Source organism: Anticarsia gemmatalis, chromosome 8, assembly GCF_050436995.1.
Source record: "Anticarsia gemmatalis isolate Benzon Research Colony breed Stoneville strain chromosome 8, ilAntGemm2 primary, whole genome shotgun sequence".
Taxonomy (NCBI): Eukaryota; Metazoa; Arthropoda; class Insecta; order Lepidoptera; family Erebidae; genus Anticarsia; species Anticarsia gemmatalis.
In genome coordinates, this window is record NC_134752.1 from 1926661 (window position 1) to 1945965 (window position 19305).

The following is a 19305-nucleotide window of genomic DNA, read 5'->3' on the forward strand; positions in this document are numbered from 1 at the left end:
TTGTTTTTTATGCCTAATAGTGGCCATATGCATAATTTATGAAAAACCTTTACAACTTTTCTTACAGAGGAAGGTTTATGTGATATACACACATAGGGACAGACGCGGAAAGCGACTTTGCTTTATACTATGTAGTGATTAAATATACGTTTGACTCCATTATGACCAAAGAAACAATCAAAATATTCTCAACCTTTTCCGAAGTAACACCCTACTAAGTGACAATCGCCTTTTCCTTCTCACTCCCTACACTAGTCACACTTTCACGGAAAAAGATTTTCGAGAGTTGTTGAAGACACAATGTCAAAAATCAGCTTTTACTCAAAATATAATTTACGAGTCAACGTTCAGCGGGTCTAGTCATCAATAATGTTCACAAAACTCTAATTCTACTTTCATCCATTCAGAACATTTCTAAAACAATTGGTGTTCACAAATAATTAATTTTAATACACAATTCCATTCGCATGTCGCAATTAACAAAAACTATTCTTAAATGAGAGCGTGCGAAACTAATGATAAATGAGTTTGCAAGTAGGGTACATGACTCAGTCACCGTCCATATTGTTTTAGCACTTTTCACTTTTGACCACGGGAAAACTGAGAGAAATTTCGACTAGCTTTTTGACTAGTTGATTGGCTAGTATTGTTTTTCGATATTAATGGTTATGAGAAAAAAAATGGAGTCAAAGAGTTATGAAGTATAAATTACTGTACAGTCATATTGATGATTTACTTTCTTTTCACTGACTTTTAACACATTGGTCGCCAGCAACTCACCAAGTGAGTTCAGAAAACTTACTAAATAGGTTTGTTGGTAGCAAAAACGTACACAACAAAAGAGTACTATGCTTGAGTGGTTGTTTTTCTATGTATTTTTGACTACAGCTCCGCCATCTCTGGACAGATATATATATATAAGGTGATGTTTTTTTGTCTCAAAGATTATTACGAGGTATGTTTTTAAATGCTGGGTTATAAGCCGATGTTATGCAGTTATTTAGCCCGGGACTGTACATATTACTTTTAATAAAACGTGCATGCACATATTGTCTGTATGAATTAGTATTTATAAGGAGATGGTTAACAAGTTGCGTGACGAACAATAATGTGTCCTAAACGGGCTATACATGGCGTGACATCTATTTTCAGCCCTGTACCTGATTGCGCTCGCGAATAATTCAATAAACTCAAGAGTACCTACATTTCCTTCAGTCGTTTTTATCGCTTGGTGTTTAAAAATACTTTAGAAATTGTTCTTGCGAAATTAACAAGGACCTCAGATCGGTTTAAAATCTCAAATTCGTGAAAACTATACAAACTCATTAATAGGAGCCTTTAAAAGCTTTAGGTTCACCGCAAATTTTACTAACTCATAGAGGTTTTGGTTACATATTTATATAATTATTAATGATCCATACATACGTACACAAAATCAGACTTTTTTCCCATAGGGAAATTTCCCATAAAATATGGTTCTTTATAAACCCATAATAGGGCATTTCACCCTACATTGTACAATAAAGGTAAAAAGATTGTGGATCAGTGATACGTTACATAATTGACAACGAACAGTTTTTCACAATCAATTAATGAAGATATCTTTCGTTAAAATAATTTAAAGTTAACTATCACAACAGTCTTATAGTCTAACAACTTAGAAGAGAGCCTTGTATATATTCACAAAATTCAGAATTTAGAACATCAGTGACTCATAGGTTTGGGCAATTAATGGTGACCAGTTTGATACTGCAATTATATATCGAAAAAAATACACATAGTTGTTTATTAATGTTTTACTACATGTTTAGACATTATTAATTAAAATCTTGATATACCGTGCATGCATCTCTCTACAAAGTTGTTGTACTATAGTGAAAGTTCTCAAGAACGTTTTTTGTTAACAAATTTATTATTGTTTCCTTATTCTTTTGAACGCAATGGAGGAATTTCTAACAATATATTAAACATGACTTTTAAACACTCGTAAAAAGATAACATAGTTTAGCTACCGGTGTCCTTATATGATTTTTTATTAAAGGTTATCCATCTTTTCTCTATAAAACAGGAACTTATATTCTAATGTTATGATATTGTATGTAATGTAAAAATTAAACTCATATTTCCTCAATTATGACTGACCGCATTTTTAGGCATGCAAGTTTTCATCACGATGTTTTCCTTCACCGTTGGAACAAGTGATATTTTTTTCTAAAACACACATAACTTCGAAAAGTCATTGATTTTGTCTCTGGTTCAAACCGTAAAACAAATACGTTGGATACGTATACCACCACTCGACTATCACTGTTAATTTCTTGAATTTACAATAATAAATAGTGATTTTTAAACCCATTTCTATAACGCCTAGTTGCAAATCAATCGAGCAGTTCTAAAGAAAAGTGCTCCCAAACGAACAATCTTCATCTTTAATTAAAAAGAACAGATTAGCCTCATAAAAACTATATCACTCGAATCATATGTCATGCTTAAACAAACAATAGGACACGGCCAACTTACGACATAACTACCAAACTATGCTCCAATTAATTTTCAACCTTAGCACTTCACAGTAAGGGTCATATTTCAATTACAATGTATGACTAATTTTTCAACTACCCGCAAATGCATCTTTGTGTATAAATGTCACTACTTATTGTGCTAAGCAGCGGTAATGTGGGAAAAATGTGTTGTTTTTCATACATTTTCATACAAAATGACTATTGTATGAATGTATGTGGTCTGTCATTTTCTTTGGTACTGTTCTAAGAATTAGCTGCAGCTAATGAGTTAAGTTTACGAGTGTGAAGCTTAGGATTATTGTGGATCAAAGTAGAAATCTTTTTGATTTATAGTTCTTTTTGCTGTTGCACTATAGGTACCTACTTTTGTAGTAACGGGTTCAAATCCTATTTTTCGTAAAACGTTGTCTGCTTTTTATTTATCACGTAGTTTATTAACATGTTCAGTCTTAGCAATTCCGTCTTCGTAGACTATACTATTTGGCTTATTACCCGTTCCCGTGAGGTTTACCAAATAAAAGCAATCCTATGTCTTATGGGTCTAAAACTATCTTTCAACAATATATCTTCACAAATCGTCTAAGTGGCTTTGTTTGGAAGAAAAGACAGACAGTTACTTCTGCATTTATAATATGAGTAAAGATTTATAACGTTAATCATCATTTTGTAGACAAACCTTCAACTAGTCTCGCTACTAATCTTAAAAAGAAAATCCGAACAAATTTCTTCGACTGGGAATCAAACCTGCAATTTACGTGCCCCAATTAGTGTTAGCGGTTTTGATTTTCTCTTCATAACATAAATATACTAACACTTCAATAAAGTAATTTATCGATTAAAATTTTAATTAAAGCAATTTGCCCTTGAAGTAATACGAAACAGAATATATAACACACATCTAACAGGTTTCAAGTAAAAGTGCGTAATGTTTATAGTCCCAGAGGAAATTGGTTGAAAGTTGTACAACATTAAGAGTTATGATCTTGAAATATTCATAAAACGAGTAAATTGAAGTGATAACCGAGTGGCACAGATAAAATGAACGCTTTACAGAAAACTTACATATAATCCTGCAAAATTGAGAAGGTAGCTTGCATTTTTTCTTGCAGTAGATAAACTTGCAATTTACGCATTATATTTTGGGGCGTTTTTTCTTTCATTATTCAGTTTTAAAAAACTGTATAACACATGTTCACGCCCTTGTCCTACAGGAGTAGACAGTGAACAAAGAACGCCACTTGATAAGATCCTTAAACTTCCCTAGCCTCGTCCATACATCTTGTCATACAGGACCGCCGGTTACGAGTACTGCGCACCTCACCTTCATAATTAATTTTACAAACACACTAAAGACAAACATTGTAATCAGCGTATAAAGATAACAAAATCAAAAGATCTCTTTCTTGAGTAAATAGGATTCGAACCCACACTCGCCGGCGTAATGAGAGTACCCGTCATAGCAATTTTAATTTTGACGCCACCAAACCAGTTTACATTTGTAATAGCATAAATAAGACCTTATTTTGTTGTAATCACTTATTCATTTTAAACGTCTATTATATTTCATAACACATGACATTCAAATACCATTTGTCACGGACAATCAAGAACCTTAAAGTTCAACAATCATTATTACGACATAACCTTGACAAAACATCTTCTATAGAGAGACATTGAAGAGATATCAAACGTGTTAAAGACTTTTCAAATTGTAATTTACAAAATCTTGCTGTAATAGTACAAAGGAATGTTGTAATTTCCATACATTTTTGTGTACCGATGTGTGTAGAAAAGCTTGATTAATGAGTATCAGTAGCCTTACTAGCCTTGTTTCCTTTTTCCACCAAAATTAGATAAAAAGATAAAAGCCAGAATATGTCTTGAGAAATCAGAATATATTTATTAAAACGGGGTTGAAATATTACTCTGTTTTGGTAGTACAGACCTTAGCTTTAATGTCCCAGAAGTTATTGACTCACCGAGCTAGGTACCGACTAGTTGCCGAAAGTCCAGAAAAATTAACAGCGTATCAAATCCTCGAACCAAGTAAAATAATGTATGTACGAATTGAACCAAGAAGTCACTAGAGTACCTACCGAATGTTAGAAATCACGCTATAGTGGCCCGATTTCTCACCATCACAAATTTGATACTGGAAGATAACCTACAGCTCGGTAGGTGTCCGAAGATATTAGATTTAAACAGCTTTTCCAGATCATATTAAGGCTCCTACACACAGTGCTGGCGGCAGGGCCGCCGGGTAAGCCGCCGGCCAAGCCGCCGTGCACCCGGCGGCATACAAAGCCGCCGGCTTTGCCGCACAAAGGAACCGCCGGCATGGCCGCCGGGGTGTGCCGGCGGTTTACGCGGCTCAGTTCGTGCCTGGCATTCGAGCGGCACGCATCATTCGGAATGATGCTTGACGGCTTTGTGCGGCTTGTGCCGGCGGCTCGTATTGCCGGCGGCATAGCCGCTCGGCATAAACCCGGCGGCATTGCCGCCGGCATGTGTGTAGTAGTCTTTATTATGACAATTGATTGATTGACCGTCTCAAGTTCACTTGTCTGTAACCTGTCATTCTCTATACGGGGTGTTGATTTACTACTAGTACTCTACCTACTAGGTGTACTCACACATTATAAGAACCTTTACTGTGCCTACAGAAATCAACTGAATCGAAATAAATTGTTAAATCACAAAAATATTTGCTTATTTTAAAACCAAGAGTCTGACATCCGCAATATCATGATTAACTAGGACTTTAGTCCAGTAAAAAAAGTACGCAAATTGTTTTTTTATGTGTAGGGGGGAGGGGTCAATAAAAGTTCAGGTTTATGGGGTCCTTGACCCTATCAACGACTCCTTTTTCGAAGATAGCGTCCAGGGGACTTTAAGATACGTCCAAATAACTTATCTATTTCCGAATGATCATTTGAAACGAGATTTTGAAACAATAAAAACCTTCAAAAACTCTTTAACGCAAAGTTCAAAGACACCAAGGGAATAAGTGACCGTACAAAGTAACAAGTAATAACAATAGGTGTTCCGTAATTGTACAATTATTTCCGTAGTAAGCAGTAGCTGGTGCGCTGATTACCATCTGATATTCACTACTTTTATTCATATTATACGGACGGTTTTTTATTGTTTGTGTATGGTGTGGACGTAAGAGGTAGCGGGATATTTTTTAACTTCATATTGAAATATGTATGGGTCACTTTTCAGTGTAAATTTTATTGTCAGTTCTATCAGTTTCAGTGTACCAAGTTAGTTTGAAGGTCGGGTCTTCGATTGTCTGACAAGTGTCTGATGAATGAAAAAATGATCCGACAGATAAAGTGACGGAAAATATAAAACAGTTTAAATAATATCTTTTCGTTATTTGATTTATACAGTAGCAGGTACTCTTTAATTCAAGTTTATCTATGGTTCGACCAGTTACCAGGATATTAACTGTACATATAAGCTTGTCGCAAGTATTTGAAAAAACTAAAGGCACTCACCGAAACATGACTTTTCTTTGCGTAAGCTATCCACTAAGGAGTATATCTTATAGAACTTTGCTACGATGACCAAATCCTTGCTTCTACGCCTTTACTTATCTCTTTCTCGCTTTTCAATGATTTGCCGTCAACCACAATCTTTTACCCGCTAAACGCTAATCGCTTGCTCTTCTCCCTCACACCACTCCCCCGTTCATCGTCCACAGTCCGAAGCGTGTCCCGTTTGTTAACCCCGATGACTTTCTTCACAATTAACGTTACAACCATATACATATGATTACATAACGCTATTATAACAGTAACGCGAAAGTAACAAGCTAATTATTCAATGAATTCGCGGGTATTTGTGAAAATAAACAATATTTTTGACGAGTATCTGGTTTTTCTTATTTTTTCTTGAGGGATACATAATATCTAACACTAGCTGACCCGCGCAATTTCGCTTGCGTCACTAAAGAAATAGTGGGTCATATTTTCGTTTTTGTATCATTTTTTACTGGTACTCTGCTCCTGTTGGTCATAGCGTCATGTTATATAGCCTTCTTCAATAAATAGGCTATCCAACAGTAAAACATTATTTCAATTCGCACCAGTAGTTCCTGAGATTAGCGATTTCAAACAAGAAACAAACTCTCCAGCTTTATAATATTAGTATAAATATCATTTTCTTTTAATCAATGCAGAGTTCAGGGATCTTGACATAATTTCTTGTCCTGATTCAAAGCCATTCTTGAAGTGGTTCTGAAAGATTTTGTATAAAAAACTATCTTGTTAATGAACTACGACACAGTTGCTTGCATTCAGGGCGTTATTGCTTGTTGTGACTTTTCTAGTGGTATGAATATAGATATCCTTATATTGTCTCAGATTAAATAAATATTCGCGACACTTATTACCTTTTAAATTCTCATTTTCTTGAAAATGGTAAATTAAAAACCTAAAGCTTTTTATCTGAGGAAAATTGCAGAAATTCGTTTACCTCCATCAATTATTTACAATCAAAATAATAATTTCTATTTTCAGTCGATCTACATAAATGACCTAAGAACCTGTTTCCCAAAACCCTCTAATTAATAGCCCATTGAGCCATAAATCGTAATCTTAATAACTAACGTAACTAGTGCTATGACATAAGAGAACAATGCTTAATGCTAGGCTTCTCTAAATTGATTGCGACATGAGAATTCTTTGTAAACATATGTAATTTGGGTGCTTGAGGCTTGAATGCGAACATTGTTTATGAGAAAAGTTTGTTAAAGGTACGGGGTTTGTTCGTGTGGATGGATTTTTCGTGATCTTAAAACTTCTACCCGTACTATATCTATTTAATAAAGAGCATTGTATACAAGGTTCGCGGGTGACAGAAGGATATAAAATTCTGAATTTAATACATGAGTGACTCGGTGGCGTATTAGATTCAGTCACTTTACAGAATCAATTATTATAATTTACATAAATCGTTCATGCCAAGACTCTCCAATAAATTGTCGGATTATAGTAACTTTATGAAAGCATACAATAATAATTAGTATTATTATGACTATCTGCTCGCCCCTTATTACATGGGACAATCCGTGGTATTAAAATTGTAAGTTATTGTGACAATATTTCATGCGAATCTGTTGACTAATTTAGATAAACTCATTGTTTGTATTTTGTACATTACATAATAATAGCAGGGAACTGCAGAGAGCAGTGATAGCCGAGTGCTATAAGTTGACAACTCCCACGCATGTGGTCGCAGGTTCGAACCCGAGGCAACACACCAATGACTTTTCGAAGTAATGTGTGTAGGTATTAGAAATAATTAACAACGGTGAAGGAAAACATCGAGAGGAAACCTTGCATGCCTAAAATTCGTTTAATACATTTATTGAGGGCATGCAAAGTCCCCAACCCGCACTTGGCCAGCGTGGTGGACTCAAGGCCTAACCCCTCCCTCATTACGGGAGGAGACCCTTGCCCAGCAGTGGGACAGTAATGGGTTAAATTTATATTTCATTATCTTACATAATAATGCATACGAAGATCCTACGCATTTTTCGAGAGATTGCTCATAGCTTTTTAAAGATTAGTCAAAACTTTTAACAGTCACAATGGGTTTAGTTGACAAGAAGTAATGACTATAAGAGAAATGTGAGATTTTCACCTCATAAAAGATGGTAACAATAAATTATAGAAACAATAGAATATAACTATTATTATGACCCTTGTATATTGTGATTAACGTACAACTAGTACAAACCAAAGAGGTTTCTAAAGTTTTATAAATTTAGCGAAATACCTCTTTACACATCTTCCTTTTGCTAGATATTGGCCTCTGGGCTTACCACGTTTGTCAATTGACAACTAGTGTACGTCAAATAGATAGTCACTATTCAGTACATTGCTGCTTTGACGTAACGTGTCAATCACAATAATCTAAGAGAGAAAACAATGTACAGCATAGTGGCTTTCAAATAGTTCTCAACTGAGATAAGTGATAGCCTCCCTGGCTTGCGATAATTATATTTAGGACTTGATTTATTTCAAAAGAAAGCTTTGACCCCTTTTAATTTGAATTTTGAGAATTGTTACTCGTTTGCTGACTTACAAACGAGCTGTGGAACTGGCACTGGCTGACAAACACTACGAAGATACAAAGACCGATATAAAGATTTTATAACACATAGTCCTAGTGTCCAGTCATGACCATGGTTAAATAAACGTGTTCATTTTCAAAATATCTTCTGTTTATGAATACGAACATCAAAATTACTCCACTGCTCTTACTTCATTTTATATAACAATTCCATGTTATCATAATTTTACTTGTATGACAAAGATATTATTAATTAAACTTATATGACTCAATAAATGTATTAAACAAATTTTTAGGCATGCAAGGTTTCCTCACGATGTTTTCCTTCACCGTTGGAGCAGTTTGAAACAACATGACACACACGTATTTTGTGTCACCGAACATTGGTTGTTGTCGCACCAATTAATATTTAATAACCAATATTATTCTATGACAAGTGCATTCAGTAGGAAGAAGGCAATACATGGAGGGTCAATGATCTTAGTTAGCAACGATATAAAATGCAAAGAACGTAAAGATATAGTTAGCTTGTCAGTAGAACGCACTGCCGAAGTATCTTGTGTAGAACTCGAGCAGCACGTTATAGTATGTATATACCGTCCACCAATGAGCGACTTCAGTTTGTTTGAAACTATAGTGGAAGATATATTAAAGCGTCTGAGTGTTAGTAACAAGTATGTGGTTGTCTGTGGTGATTTTAATGTTAACATATTGGAGCAGTCCATCACTACCACCAGACTGATTACTCTTTTTAAATCATTTAATCTTAAACATCTGAATTACCGAACATTCGGCCACATGCTTGGACAATATGTTTAGCAACTGCGTATGTCTAGACAGGGTCATAGTCAACGATTTAACGTCAGACCACTGTGGACTGAACGCCGTCTTCTCTAGGAAGAACGTTATCAAATCTAACACGATAACTTTTAGACCTATTACCCACAACCGCTTGGCATTATTTAATCAAGAGGTAGCCGCCAAGATTTCCAACATTAATATTACTCAGGATGACCCAGACGTTCTCTATAAATCCTTGTTTAATGTTATTGAGTCTCAATTTAATACGGTTTTTAAGGAAAAAACGATTACGAAGGAAAATACAAAGCTGAAATTCTGCGATTGGGCGACTGTAGGAATTTACAAAAGTAGAGCTAGGATGTATGAGCTGTATGCCATGAAACAATATAACTTCAATCCAGGTTTTCTTGAATATGTTAGGAATTACTCTAAAATCTTCAAAAAATCTTGTGCCGCTGCTAAGTCTTTGTACTTAAGCAACAAGATCAAAAATTCCAACAATAAAATAAAAACAACTTGGAATATTATCAACAATGAAACAGGAAGATCGTCACCACCTGATCACGACTTCGAATTAAATGTTAACAATCGGGTTATTACAGATAGCCTAGGCGTAGCTCAAACATTTAATAATTATTTTTCTGACATACCAGTCATTACGACTAGTTCCTTAAATTCCTCTACCGCTAAAGCAGGATCATTACTTAGGAGCAATGTGGGTCAGTGCAACGTCTCATTTTATTTTAAGCATATAAACCCCTCTGACGTAATCAGAGTATTCAAGTCGCTTAATTCAAAAAATACAGCGGACTTGTGGGGAATTTCTGTAAAGTTACTTGAGAGTATTATCGCTGAAATAGCGCCTCACTTAGCTGCAACTTTTAATCGATGTGTAGATGTAGGTGTGTTTCCTAATTTAATGAAACACAGTAAGATAATTCCCTTGTTTAAAAACGGATGCAAAAGTGAGCCCAGTAACTTTAGGCCAATATCCATCTTGCCTGCTCTTAGCAAAATATTTGAAAGGGCTATATTAGAGCAATTAGAGAGCCATTTCAGTTTGTACAATTTACTCCACAGCAAACAGTTTGGCTTTACAAAGGGTCGATCTACCATCGATGCAGGGGTCACACTTATTAGGCATATTTTCGATGCCTGGGAGATGTCGCAGGATGCTATTGGGGTGTTTTGCGATCTCTCCAAAGCGTTTGATTGTGTTGACCACAATACTCTTTTATATAAACTTAAGTACTATGGAATTGGGGATATGGCACTTGACTTACTTGCATCCTACTTGTCTGAGAGAGTGCATTATACAGACATAAATGGGTCAAGATCCACTGGATCTGCGGTTAGTCTCGGGGTACCACAGGGCTCTATCCTTGGTCCGTTCCTTTTTCTGGTTTATATTAATGATTTGCCACATCAGGTACAGGATCTGTGTGATATCGTACTATTTGCTGATGATACGTCGCTCATATTTAGAGTAGATCGTAAGAAAACTGATTTTGACGATGTAAATGGTGCTCTTACACAGGTTCTCAATTGGTTTACAGCCAACAATTTGTTGCTAAATTCAAAGAAAACTAAATGCATTAGATTTACTATGCCCAACGCTAGGAATCTAGGTACGAACGTAGTTCTAAATGGTGAGGTATTAGACATGGTCAATTCCGCAACCTTCCTAGGTGTAGATTTAGATAACAAACTTCAATGGGGCACCCAAATAACAAAGCTCGCGGGCAGGCTCAGCTCCGCAGCCTATGCAATAAGAAAGGTAAGACAGTTTGCTGGTGTAGATGCGGCAAGACTGGTTTACTTTGGGTACTTTCACAGCGTTTTGTCCTACGGTATTCTACTTTGGGGCAGGGCGGCTGATATAGACACAATTTTTGTAATTCAAAAAAGAGCAATTCGCGCTATTTACGGCTTAGGAGCGCGGGACTCTCTGCGGGAGGTATTTGGGAAAATAGGTATACTGACGGTGGCATCACAGTATATTTTTGCGAATTTGATGTTCATCAAACAAAACATTAATTCGTTTACTAAGAATAGTGACATTCACAACATTAATACCAGAAATAAGCACAAATTGGTAGGTCCCTGCAATAGATTGCAAAAAGTACACAACTCATTTGCAGGTCTTGGTGTTCGGTTGTATAACAAACTCCCTAGCAGTGTTATGGATCTTCCCCAACAAAAATTCAAAGTGTTTATTAAAGATCATCTTATTAAAAGGGGTTATTATAAGGTTGACGATTACTTAATGGATAAGAAAACATGGGATTAGTTAGTTACGCGTTCTACACAAATCGAGATTAAATATCTATATATTTATATTTATATATACCTATATCTTTGCATTGTATAAACATTAATCAGTCATTTCAACTCTGTAACAGAGAGGTATTGCACGAGTCTCAGTGGTATTCATTATCTTTTTTTTCATTGAAATGGTGGGCTCCCATGCCAAGGTTCGTCATGCTCACTAAAATGTCATTGCTTGCGGCGGCGTCGTGTGCCGGGTCACCCCCTTCCCTCTAATATGTGCGAAGGGGGTGATGGCTGGTCCACGCGTCATACTCGTGAACGGGTGCTGCTTGGGGTGACTGGTCGTCCTGGTGTGGTGACTGCCATAATTTTAAAGTAACTACGTTTCACTAACTGTACTTCCTTTACCACAGTATGCTCTTGAAATGCCTCTTATGATTTCATTACTTATATTATTATGTGGGTAGATGCTCCCTTCATGCTTCCAATACTATTTATATCTTGTTTATTAGCACCTTAATATATTGATTTAATTTATGTTATGACCAAAGTGTGTTCGGTAGTGTTGATAGGTAGCAGCTACTTACATCATCAATGTTTTATACCAGCATAAATATTGTTAAAATCATTTGGCGATTAAAAAGAGTGGCCAGGAGTTTCTTGCCAGCTCTTCTCATTGGCCCTACCTTCCGAACTGGCGGTAAATTCACTCTCTGTATCATTGACTATCATAAGTGTCAGCACTTGACCTAAATGAATAAATGATTTGATTTTGATTTTGATCATGTGATAATTATTTCTAATTCACACATAACTTGGAAAAGTCATTGGTGTGTTGCCTCGGATTCGAACCTGCGACCACTAGCGTGGGAGGTGTTAACTTAAACCACTCGGCTATCACTGCTTCGTAACTAACTACATATTATAATGGTATAATTTTATATTTTTTTAACTACCACACTTTTTTATGCTCACCACTGTACTCTCATTTTACGTTCAAAATTCAAATAAACCGGTGGAACATAACAATAGCAGTCGTTAAAAAATAATAACACGTTATAACGTTACTGCTATTCGTTACGCCACAAATGTTAGTAACGTAATATAATAACAGTGTATTCGAGAAAGTTGTTTACTTTTTAATTATACGGCTACTTTTTCGAAAATGGATCTAAAATAATAGGGAGGCGAAAATAAATGGTGAATCGTGATTTCGGTAACGAATTTTATAATTGGTTATAACGTTATGTGCTTAGTGTGATGTAATAAATAATCGTTTTATTGCATGCTATGAGAGAAAATAACACTTTTAATATTTGACATTTTCTTGCGTTTTTTATTTGTTTTTTTATTGGAATTTTGTCTGAAGCCCTGCTGGTACTATAAATATATTTCTTTTTTTTGGGCTTTATTTACGACTACTGGTCACAAGAGATCTCGGGTTCAATACCCAGGTCGAACAAAGTGCTATTGGTAATTTTTATAAACAATAGAATATTTATCGCTAGTACTCCGGAGCTTTCGCGGTATAATAGTATGACAATACACTAGCCCTTTTTTCATGGGACTTACATTGTAAACTGCAAAATGTGAGTGTATTTCACAGACAATATCTGCCCACACTATCGTGTATAACAGACATAATGCTATAAATAAAATAAAATTTGAAATTCTTTCTTTCCAGGACAAACAGCGTCCTCCAATCTACAACCCAGAAGACTATGTGACGTCTCTAAAGAAATGGGGCAAGAAGACCGGCGGAGCAAGCTTGTATGACTTAGAGGCGGGACAAGATGTGAACAAAGCGAGAACACTGCCTAATCAAGGCAGTAAGGACTTCAGGTAATTGAGAAAACCATTTATATTATTTAGAAAATTGTTGTATTGGAGTTGTGTTGGTCAAAGTTTGGATGGTGATACCCTGTGTGTTATGAAAATATTCCTTGTTTATTTTTGTGAAGGTAAATACCACACTTATCTTAACAAAATATATAAGTTTCAATCTCATTTACTTATGCCAGGTCTCTGAGGTAGGCACATTTAGCGGTGGTTTATCTATTAAAACTGTTTGTTATATGTGTTTAAACGCTGTTAAATAGATAAACTAGCGCTAAATGTACCTAAGGGAGTTAGTGACGTAGTTACTAGTTAGAGTGATTTATCAACCAACAAAAAAGGTAGGTATTGTTATTCTACGGCGGCTATTATTTGGCCGCCAAAAATTATCAATCGATTTTTTTCTCTTGATAAAAAGTCAAGTTTACTGTATTTCATATTTTAATCAAGCCATACTCAATACAAATCATTTTAAACTATCATTATTTTAACTATGTTTATAATATTATAAATAATTTTCCTTTACGTACAGTAAAAGTAATAGAAAGTATAAAGTATGTGATGGGTCGTAAAATTCACTCATAACATGACAAGATCGCGTAGAGAGGCTCATACAACTGCAGATAACACTTTAATGATTATTTTCGTATTGCAGCTGCGTATATGTGCAAGAGTTTTTATTACAGCGTATTTTAAATTAAATTTTAATAAGATACATAATAATATATACAGTCAACGGTAACAGTCACTGAGCAAACTAAAGAATTTGATGGAAATACAGGATTCGCTTGAAGAACAAGTTCTAAGCTGAAGAAGAACAACACATAGTCACAATCTCTTATTTAAAAGATCTCGATTTAAAAGAGAGAATAATAGAAAAAGGGCTTCATGGAATCATAAGATTCCTTCAGTTTTAAACGATTGTGTTAAAAAGTAGTGGTCAAGCACTGAATAAATAAAATTTAAAGCATTCTTCTTCTTAAAACTTTTGCAAGAACTGTTATTGAAGACTAAACTATTATTTTTACTAAAGTAGGTAGTAGGGACCTACTACCTACTTTAGTAAAAATAATAGTTCAGACCCATTTTCCACCCATCGAGTTCTTTTATCGTTGTTAAGACATTTAATCTTGTTTCAGGAACCCATGTCTGAGTGGTGGTGAGGAGATGACGCTGCGTCAGTTCGGCACTCCGAGTGAACTGCTCACCAAGTTGAGAGCCGATCTCAGACTCTCTTTTCCAAGGTATGTTAATAGTTCATCATTGTCCTGTGGGCCTGTGTCTATAAATTGCAGATGATTCAATTATGTTATTTGCGCAATAAATAGAATCATTTTCATGATAAACTTTGATGATGAAAGTCTAGTATTCTACTATATTTGGATAGAAAGGTATACTATTAATCCATTGTAATCCTACGTACATCAAATTACATTTGCTTTCCACGGGTGTAGGCAGAGGCCAACGAATGCCACTTGCTACGGTCCGTATAAACTTCTTTTGCTTCATTCAAATATTTACAAACAACTCGTTAAAACGTTGCATGAAAAATACAGAAAACGATAAGAAAAGAGATCAGAAAATAATAACTAAAGTTTTTGATCTGTATCTTTTGTTTTTTTTTTATTCTACCTCTATCGGCTATCGACCACCGGCTGGCCATCGAGAAGTTTTGTATGTTAATTAATCTGATCAGCGCCTCTAGCGGGCTCTGTTAAAACAATCTTTACAGTACATTATAAATGTCAAACTCTGGATACTCGAAAGTACCGACTGTAGTGAATGGCGCTGTACTGTTCTATAAAATCACACGAAATATATATTTTTTCGCGATCACATTTTACTCACGTGCTCATAACACTATTATCTAACATTATTATTTAATACCTTATCTAATAGATTAATAAGTAAGTTATCATCACGCTATCAGTCACGGAAGAGATCAGTCGGCATCTTTAGTACTTATTATAATACCTATAAATCTATAATTAGGTCTCTCTTTATCAAGCCATCTTTGCAAATAATGTTCAGTGTACTAGAAATTATTTGTTTCCTTATTATCTAAATGAGTTTATGACTAGGTAAAATCGTGACTTTTTTGCGCAACAAGAACACTATCGGCATTATTATATATTATTATGTTATTAAAAGCCAATGTTCCCTTCCGCATCGGTTTTTCTGTTTGCAAAAGCCTCAAAAGTAACGAACCAAATCTGTTAGTTAAGCTTTAGAGTGATTCATGAGAGATGTACTTTACGAGAAGAATTGTATCGCTAACTAGCGCCTGGACTAGTTTAGTGTGCACTGTTCTAAAAAAATAATAGACTCATATTTTTTTTAACCCTTGATTGTCCCGCGGCTGGCCAAGAGTATTCTCGCGAACGAGAATGGGGTTAGCCCTTGGATTCACACACGCTGGCCAAATGCGTGATGGAGACTTTGCTTAAGAAAAGTGTTAAAGAACAAGGTATCCATAATTTCATCACGATGTTTTCCTTAACTATTAGAGCAAGTGAACATTATTTCTAATGCTTATAATATAAGTTCTGTTATACCTAAATAAAAAGCAACAATATATTGTTCCTTCTGTTTCGTGTTCATTATCATATTTCACATTAGTAAAACAAAACTGTAATGAGTTCGCGAACAGACCGAAATGTAGACGCGGTAAACGGCCTTATTTAATAAGACCTTTCTTTACTTGTCGTTTTAAGATCTAAAACACAAAGTGTTCGAGTAAATTACGCGTAAGAAAGTAGTTGTGATTATGTTCTCTCATCGCCGAGCTCATTAACCGGTAGGGCGCTAAATGACTGCCTTTATGCTGCAACACGGTTACACTGTTGCTTAATAGCTACTGTTTTAATGTATAAGTACAAGCGATTTAAGAGAAATAGATCTAGACTGGTCATAGGCTGAAGCGATTTAACATAAAAATATAGGTATGTTTCCAATAGTTAAGTTGGCTACTTGAAGAAATGGTTTGAAGGCAAACAGTAGTTCTAGTATCGTCGCTGATGGGTAGAACGTGATGATGTCTCCAGTTGACTACTAATAAAAAAAAATCAATGTTTCCACCACTGTTTACTGAAAAAGAAATTAGGGAAATTTAGGTAGCGGAGATTTATTAAATTTTAATCAATAATTTTATAAGGGTATTAACAGAAACCTTACCGTAATTTTTCGTCCTAGCTATGAACTTATTTTACATTTACTCTCTTTTCACTTAGACCACAATGACATCATAGAAAAATGTACTGCCATTTTAAAAGGGTTTTCTAAAAATATCACAATTAACACTCTCGTTGTAATAAAGACAAATTAACATTTTTATGGTCTCTGGTTTTAATATTTTTAAACTTTTATAGCTCGCTATTAAAAAGTTTATGTATTGCAAAATAAAGTGGAGTATAAATAGACTTATATCTTGAAATAATTACGCTGTAAAAATGTCCGTCGTGAAATTATTATAAAACCGAAGATATTTTATGAGACCTTATTTTAATTATGTTTATAATTTAATATTTTTCTTTTATATAAAATAGGTTCTTCTTTTTTTTTAATTTTGTAAATATTTTCCAGTAAATAAAAACAAACAATTAATAAGCCGAAGTTTAAAATAGGTTTATGTTTTTGAGGCACTTGCATAATATTGAAATGTGATTTCCTATGCTCGGTACTATACATCATTGGGGTTTGACAATTTTAATAATTTGAAAAAGTAATTATTAGAGGGCTGATTAGTAACGCGATTCTCTACAGTCGGTACTATCGAGTGTCAAGAGTTTGACAACCAAAAATGGTCCGCAAATATAGTAATTACAGCGCCCGCTAGAGGCGCTAATCAGATCTTCATACAAATAAAAAACGCTAAGCCAAACTGGAACAACATTACCAGTGTTGATCAGTCTATCCTTCACGATAGTTACTTAGTCAGCTTTTGAATGTAAGGAATCTCTGTCTTACAGACCTAGATTTATGAAAATACTAGCTGACCCGCGCAACTTCGTTTGCGTCACATAAGAGAGAATGCGTCAAAATTTTCCCCGTTTTTGTAACATTTTTTACTCGTACTCTGCTCCTATTGGTCGTAGCGTGATGATATATAGCCTATAACCTTCCTCGATAAATGGGCTATCTAACACTGAATTTTTTTCAAATCGGACCAGTAGTTCGTAAGATTAGCGCGTTCAAACAAACAAACAAACTCTTCAGCTTTATAATATTAGTATAGATTATTCAATATTGTATCTGTTAAACTAACTTTTCCTTAACTAGAGTTAAAACAATACGTAAACATTAATATTTTCTGCAACCAGTAATAAAATAGTATAAAATATTTCACTTTACGTTTCTTCAATTGCACACAAACTGTTGGTTGATCATTAGCCCCCTACGGACTAGGGTCTAATAAAAAGCTAAACGTGGAGTAATGACTGCGTGTAATTACGTGTCGGTTACGTCTCGTCCGGTGTCAGCTAAGGGAATATTAGTGTGGGGCTATGAGCACAGGAGTGAGCGTGGGCGCTTAAAACATTGTAACTTTAATGTTTTTAACTTTAACTTAAACGTTAATGTTTTTGCTGAATATATATCAAGATATTATTAGCCCTTGACAACATAATTGTATTATAATGCATTTTATGTTTAAGAGTAGTCCTTGAAGCAACAAAATTCAAATTTTAAAATTATTGGCAATGCAGCAAAACTACCAATAAATTTACCCATACTATAACACAGCCATATCTTTATCATTTTTTATGCAACACACAGTGCAGTCATGCTTGAAGCTAGATCTCCGTACATTAATTACGTATATGGCTAAACAAACGCTCTCGCGGTACAACCATCATTTACATAGCCGTTAAAGCACTGATATGAATACTAATGTTTTAGTATAGTACACTAATCTAATTAATGACTAAAACTTACATCAAATTATCATAGAATAGATGTCGCTTTACACGCTATTTTCTCCGCTTATTTAATGGCCACACAATCAAGAGTTTTTATATCACAAATAACTCAAGGATTGATGTGAATCCCTCAGTAATTGTTACTATAATTTTTCTTTATGTCGTCAAATTATACTGCTGAGAGAAGGATGCTAGGGCTGCCTTCCTGTCACAGGAAACTAAAAAGAAGTTTTATATATAATAGAATACGGGAATTAACGCGAACACGCATGCGTAATTCCCTATAAATTTATCCTGTTATATATTAATCAGAACAGCTGTGATAACCGAGTGGTTTAAGTTGGCAGTCAACAACTCAGGTGGTCGCAGGTTCAAATCTGAAGCAACATACCAATGACTTTTCGAAGTTATGTGTGTATAAGAAATAGTTATCACTTGCTCTGAAAACTAAAAACGTCGTGATGAAACCTTGCATGCTAAAATTTCTTTTATACATCTATTGAGGGCATGCAAAGACCCCTATCCGTATTGGGTCAGCGTGGTTGACTCAAGGCCTAACCCCTCCCTAGTCTGGGAGGAGAGACCCTTGCCCTTCAGTGGGATAGTAATGGGTTCAAAAAAATACAAACAATTTTAAATAACTCTTTATTTGTTTCAGCTTCGTACAAGAGTTTTCATGTGAGCCGCTAGATGGCGTCACTTTGCTACTGGAACTCCTGCGCAACGTTCAACTCAGTCAATCTGGAGATGGTGCCAGAGGACCACCCGCTGTCCGCAGACGACCGCTCCTTGATGAGCTTGCTTGTTTGTAAGTAATTTTACATATTTAAAGTTAAATATTGAATTTTCGTTACGTTTTAAGTGATGTGTTGAAT

General features: G+C 35.1%; 1 protein-coding gene across 4 annotated transcripts in view; it reads left to right on the forward strand.

Annotated features, from left to right (window-relative positions):
• Positions 1–19305, forward strand: part of mwh (multiple wing hairs) — a 145619-nt gene that overhangs the window by 121072 nt on the left and 5242 nt on the right. For all 4 annotated transcript variants that reach the window (XM_076117061.1, XM_076117063.1, XM_076117062.1 and 1 more), the window contains 3 exons: positions 13363–13520; positions 14654–14758; positions 19089–19238. In XM_076117061.1, the coding sequence (XP_075973176.1) occupies positions 13363–13520; positions 14654–14758; positions 19089–19238 (413 nt within the window). The remainder of the gene's footprint in view (positions 1–13362; positions 13521–14653; positions 14759–19088; positions 19239–19305) is intronic.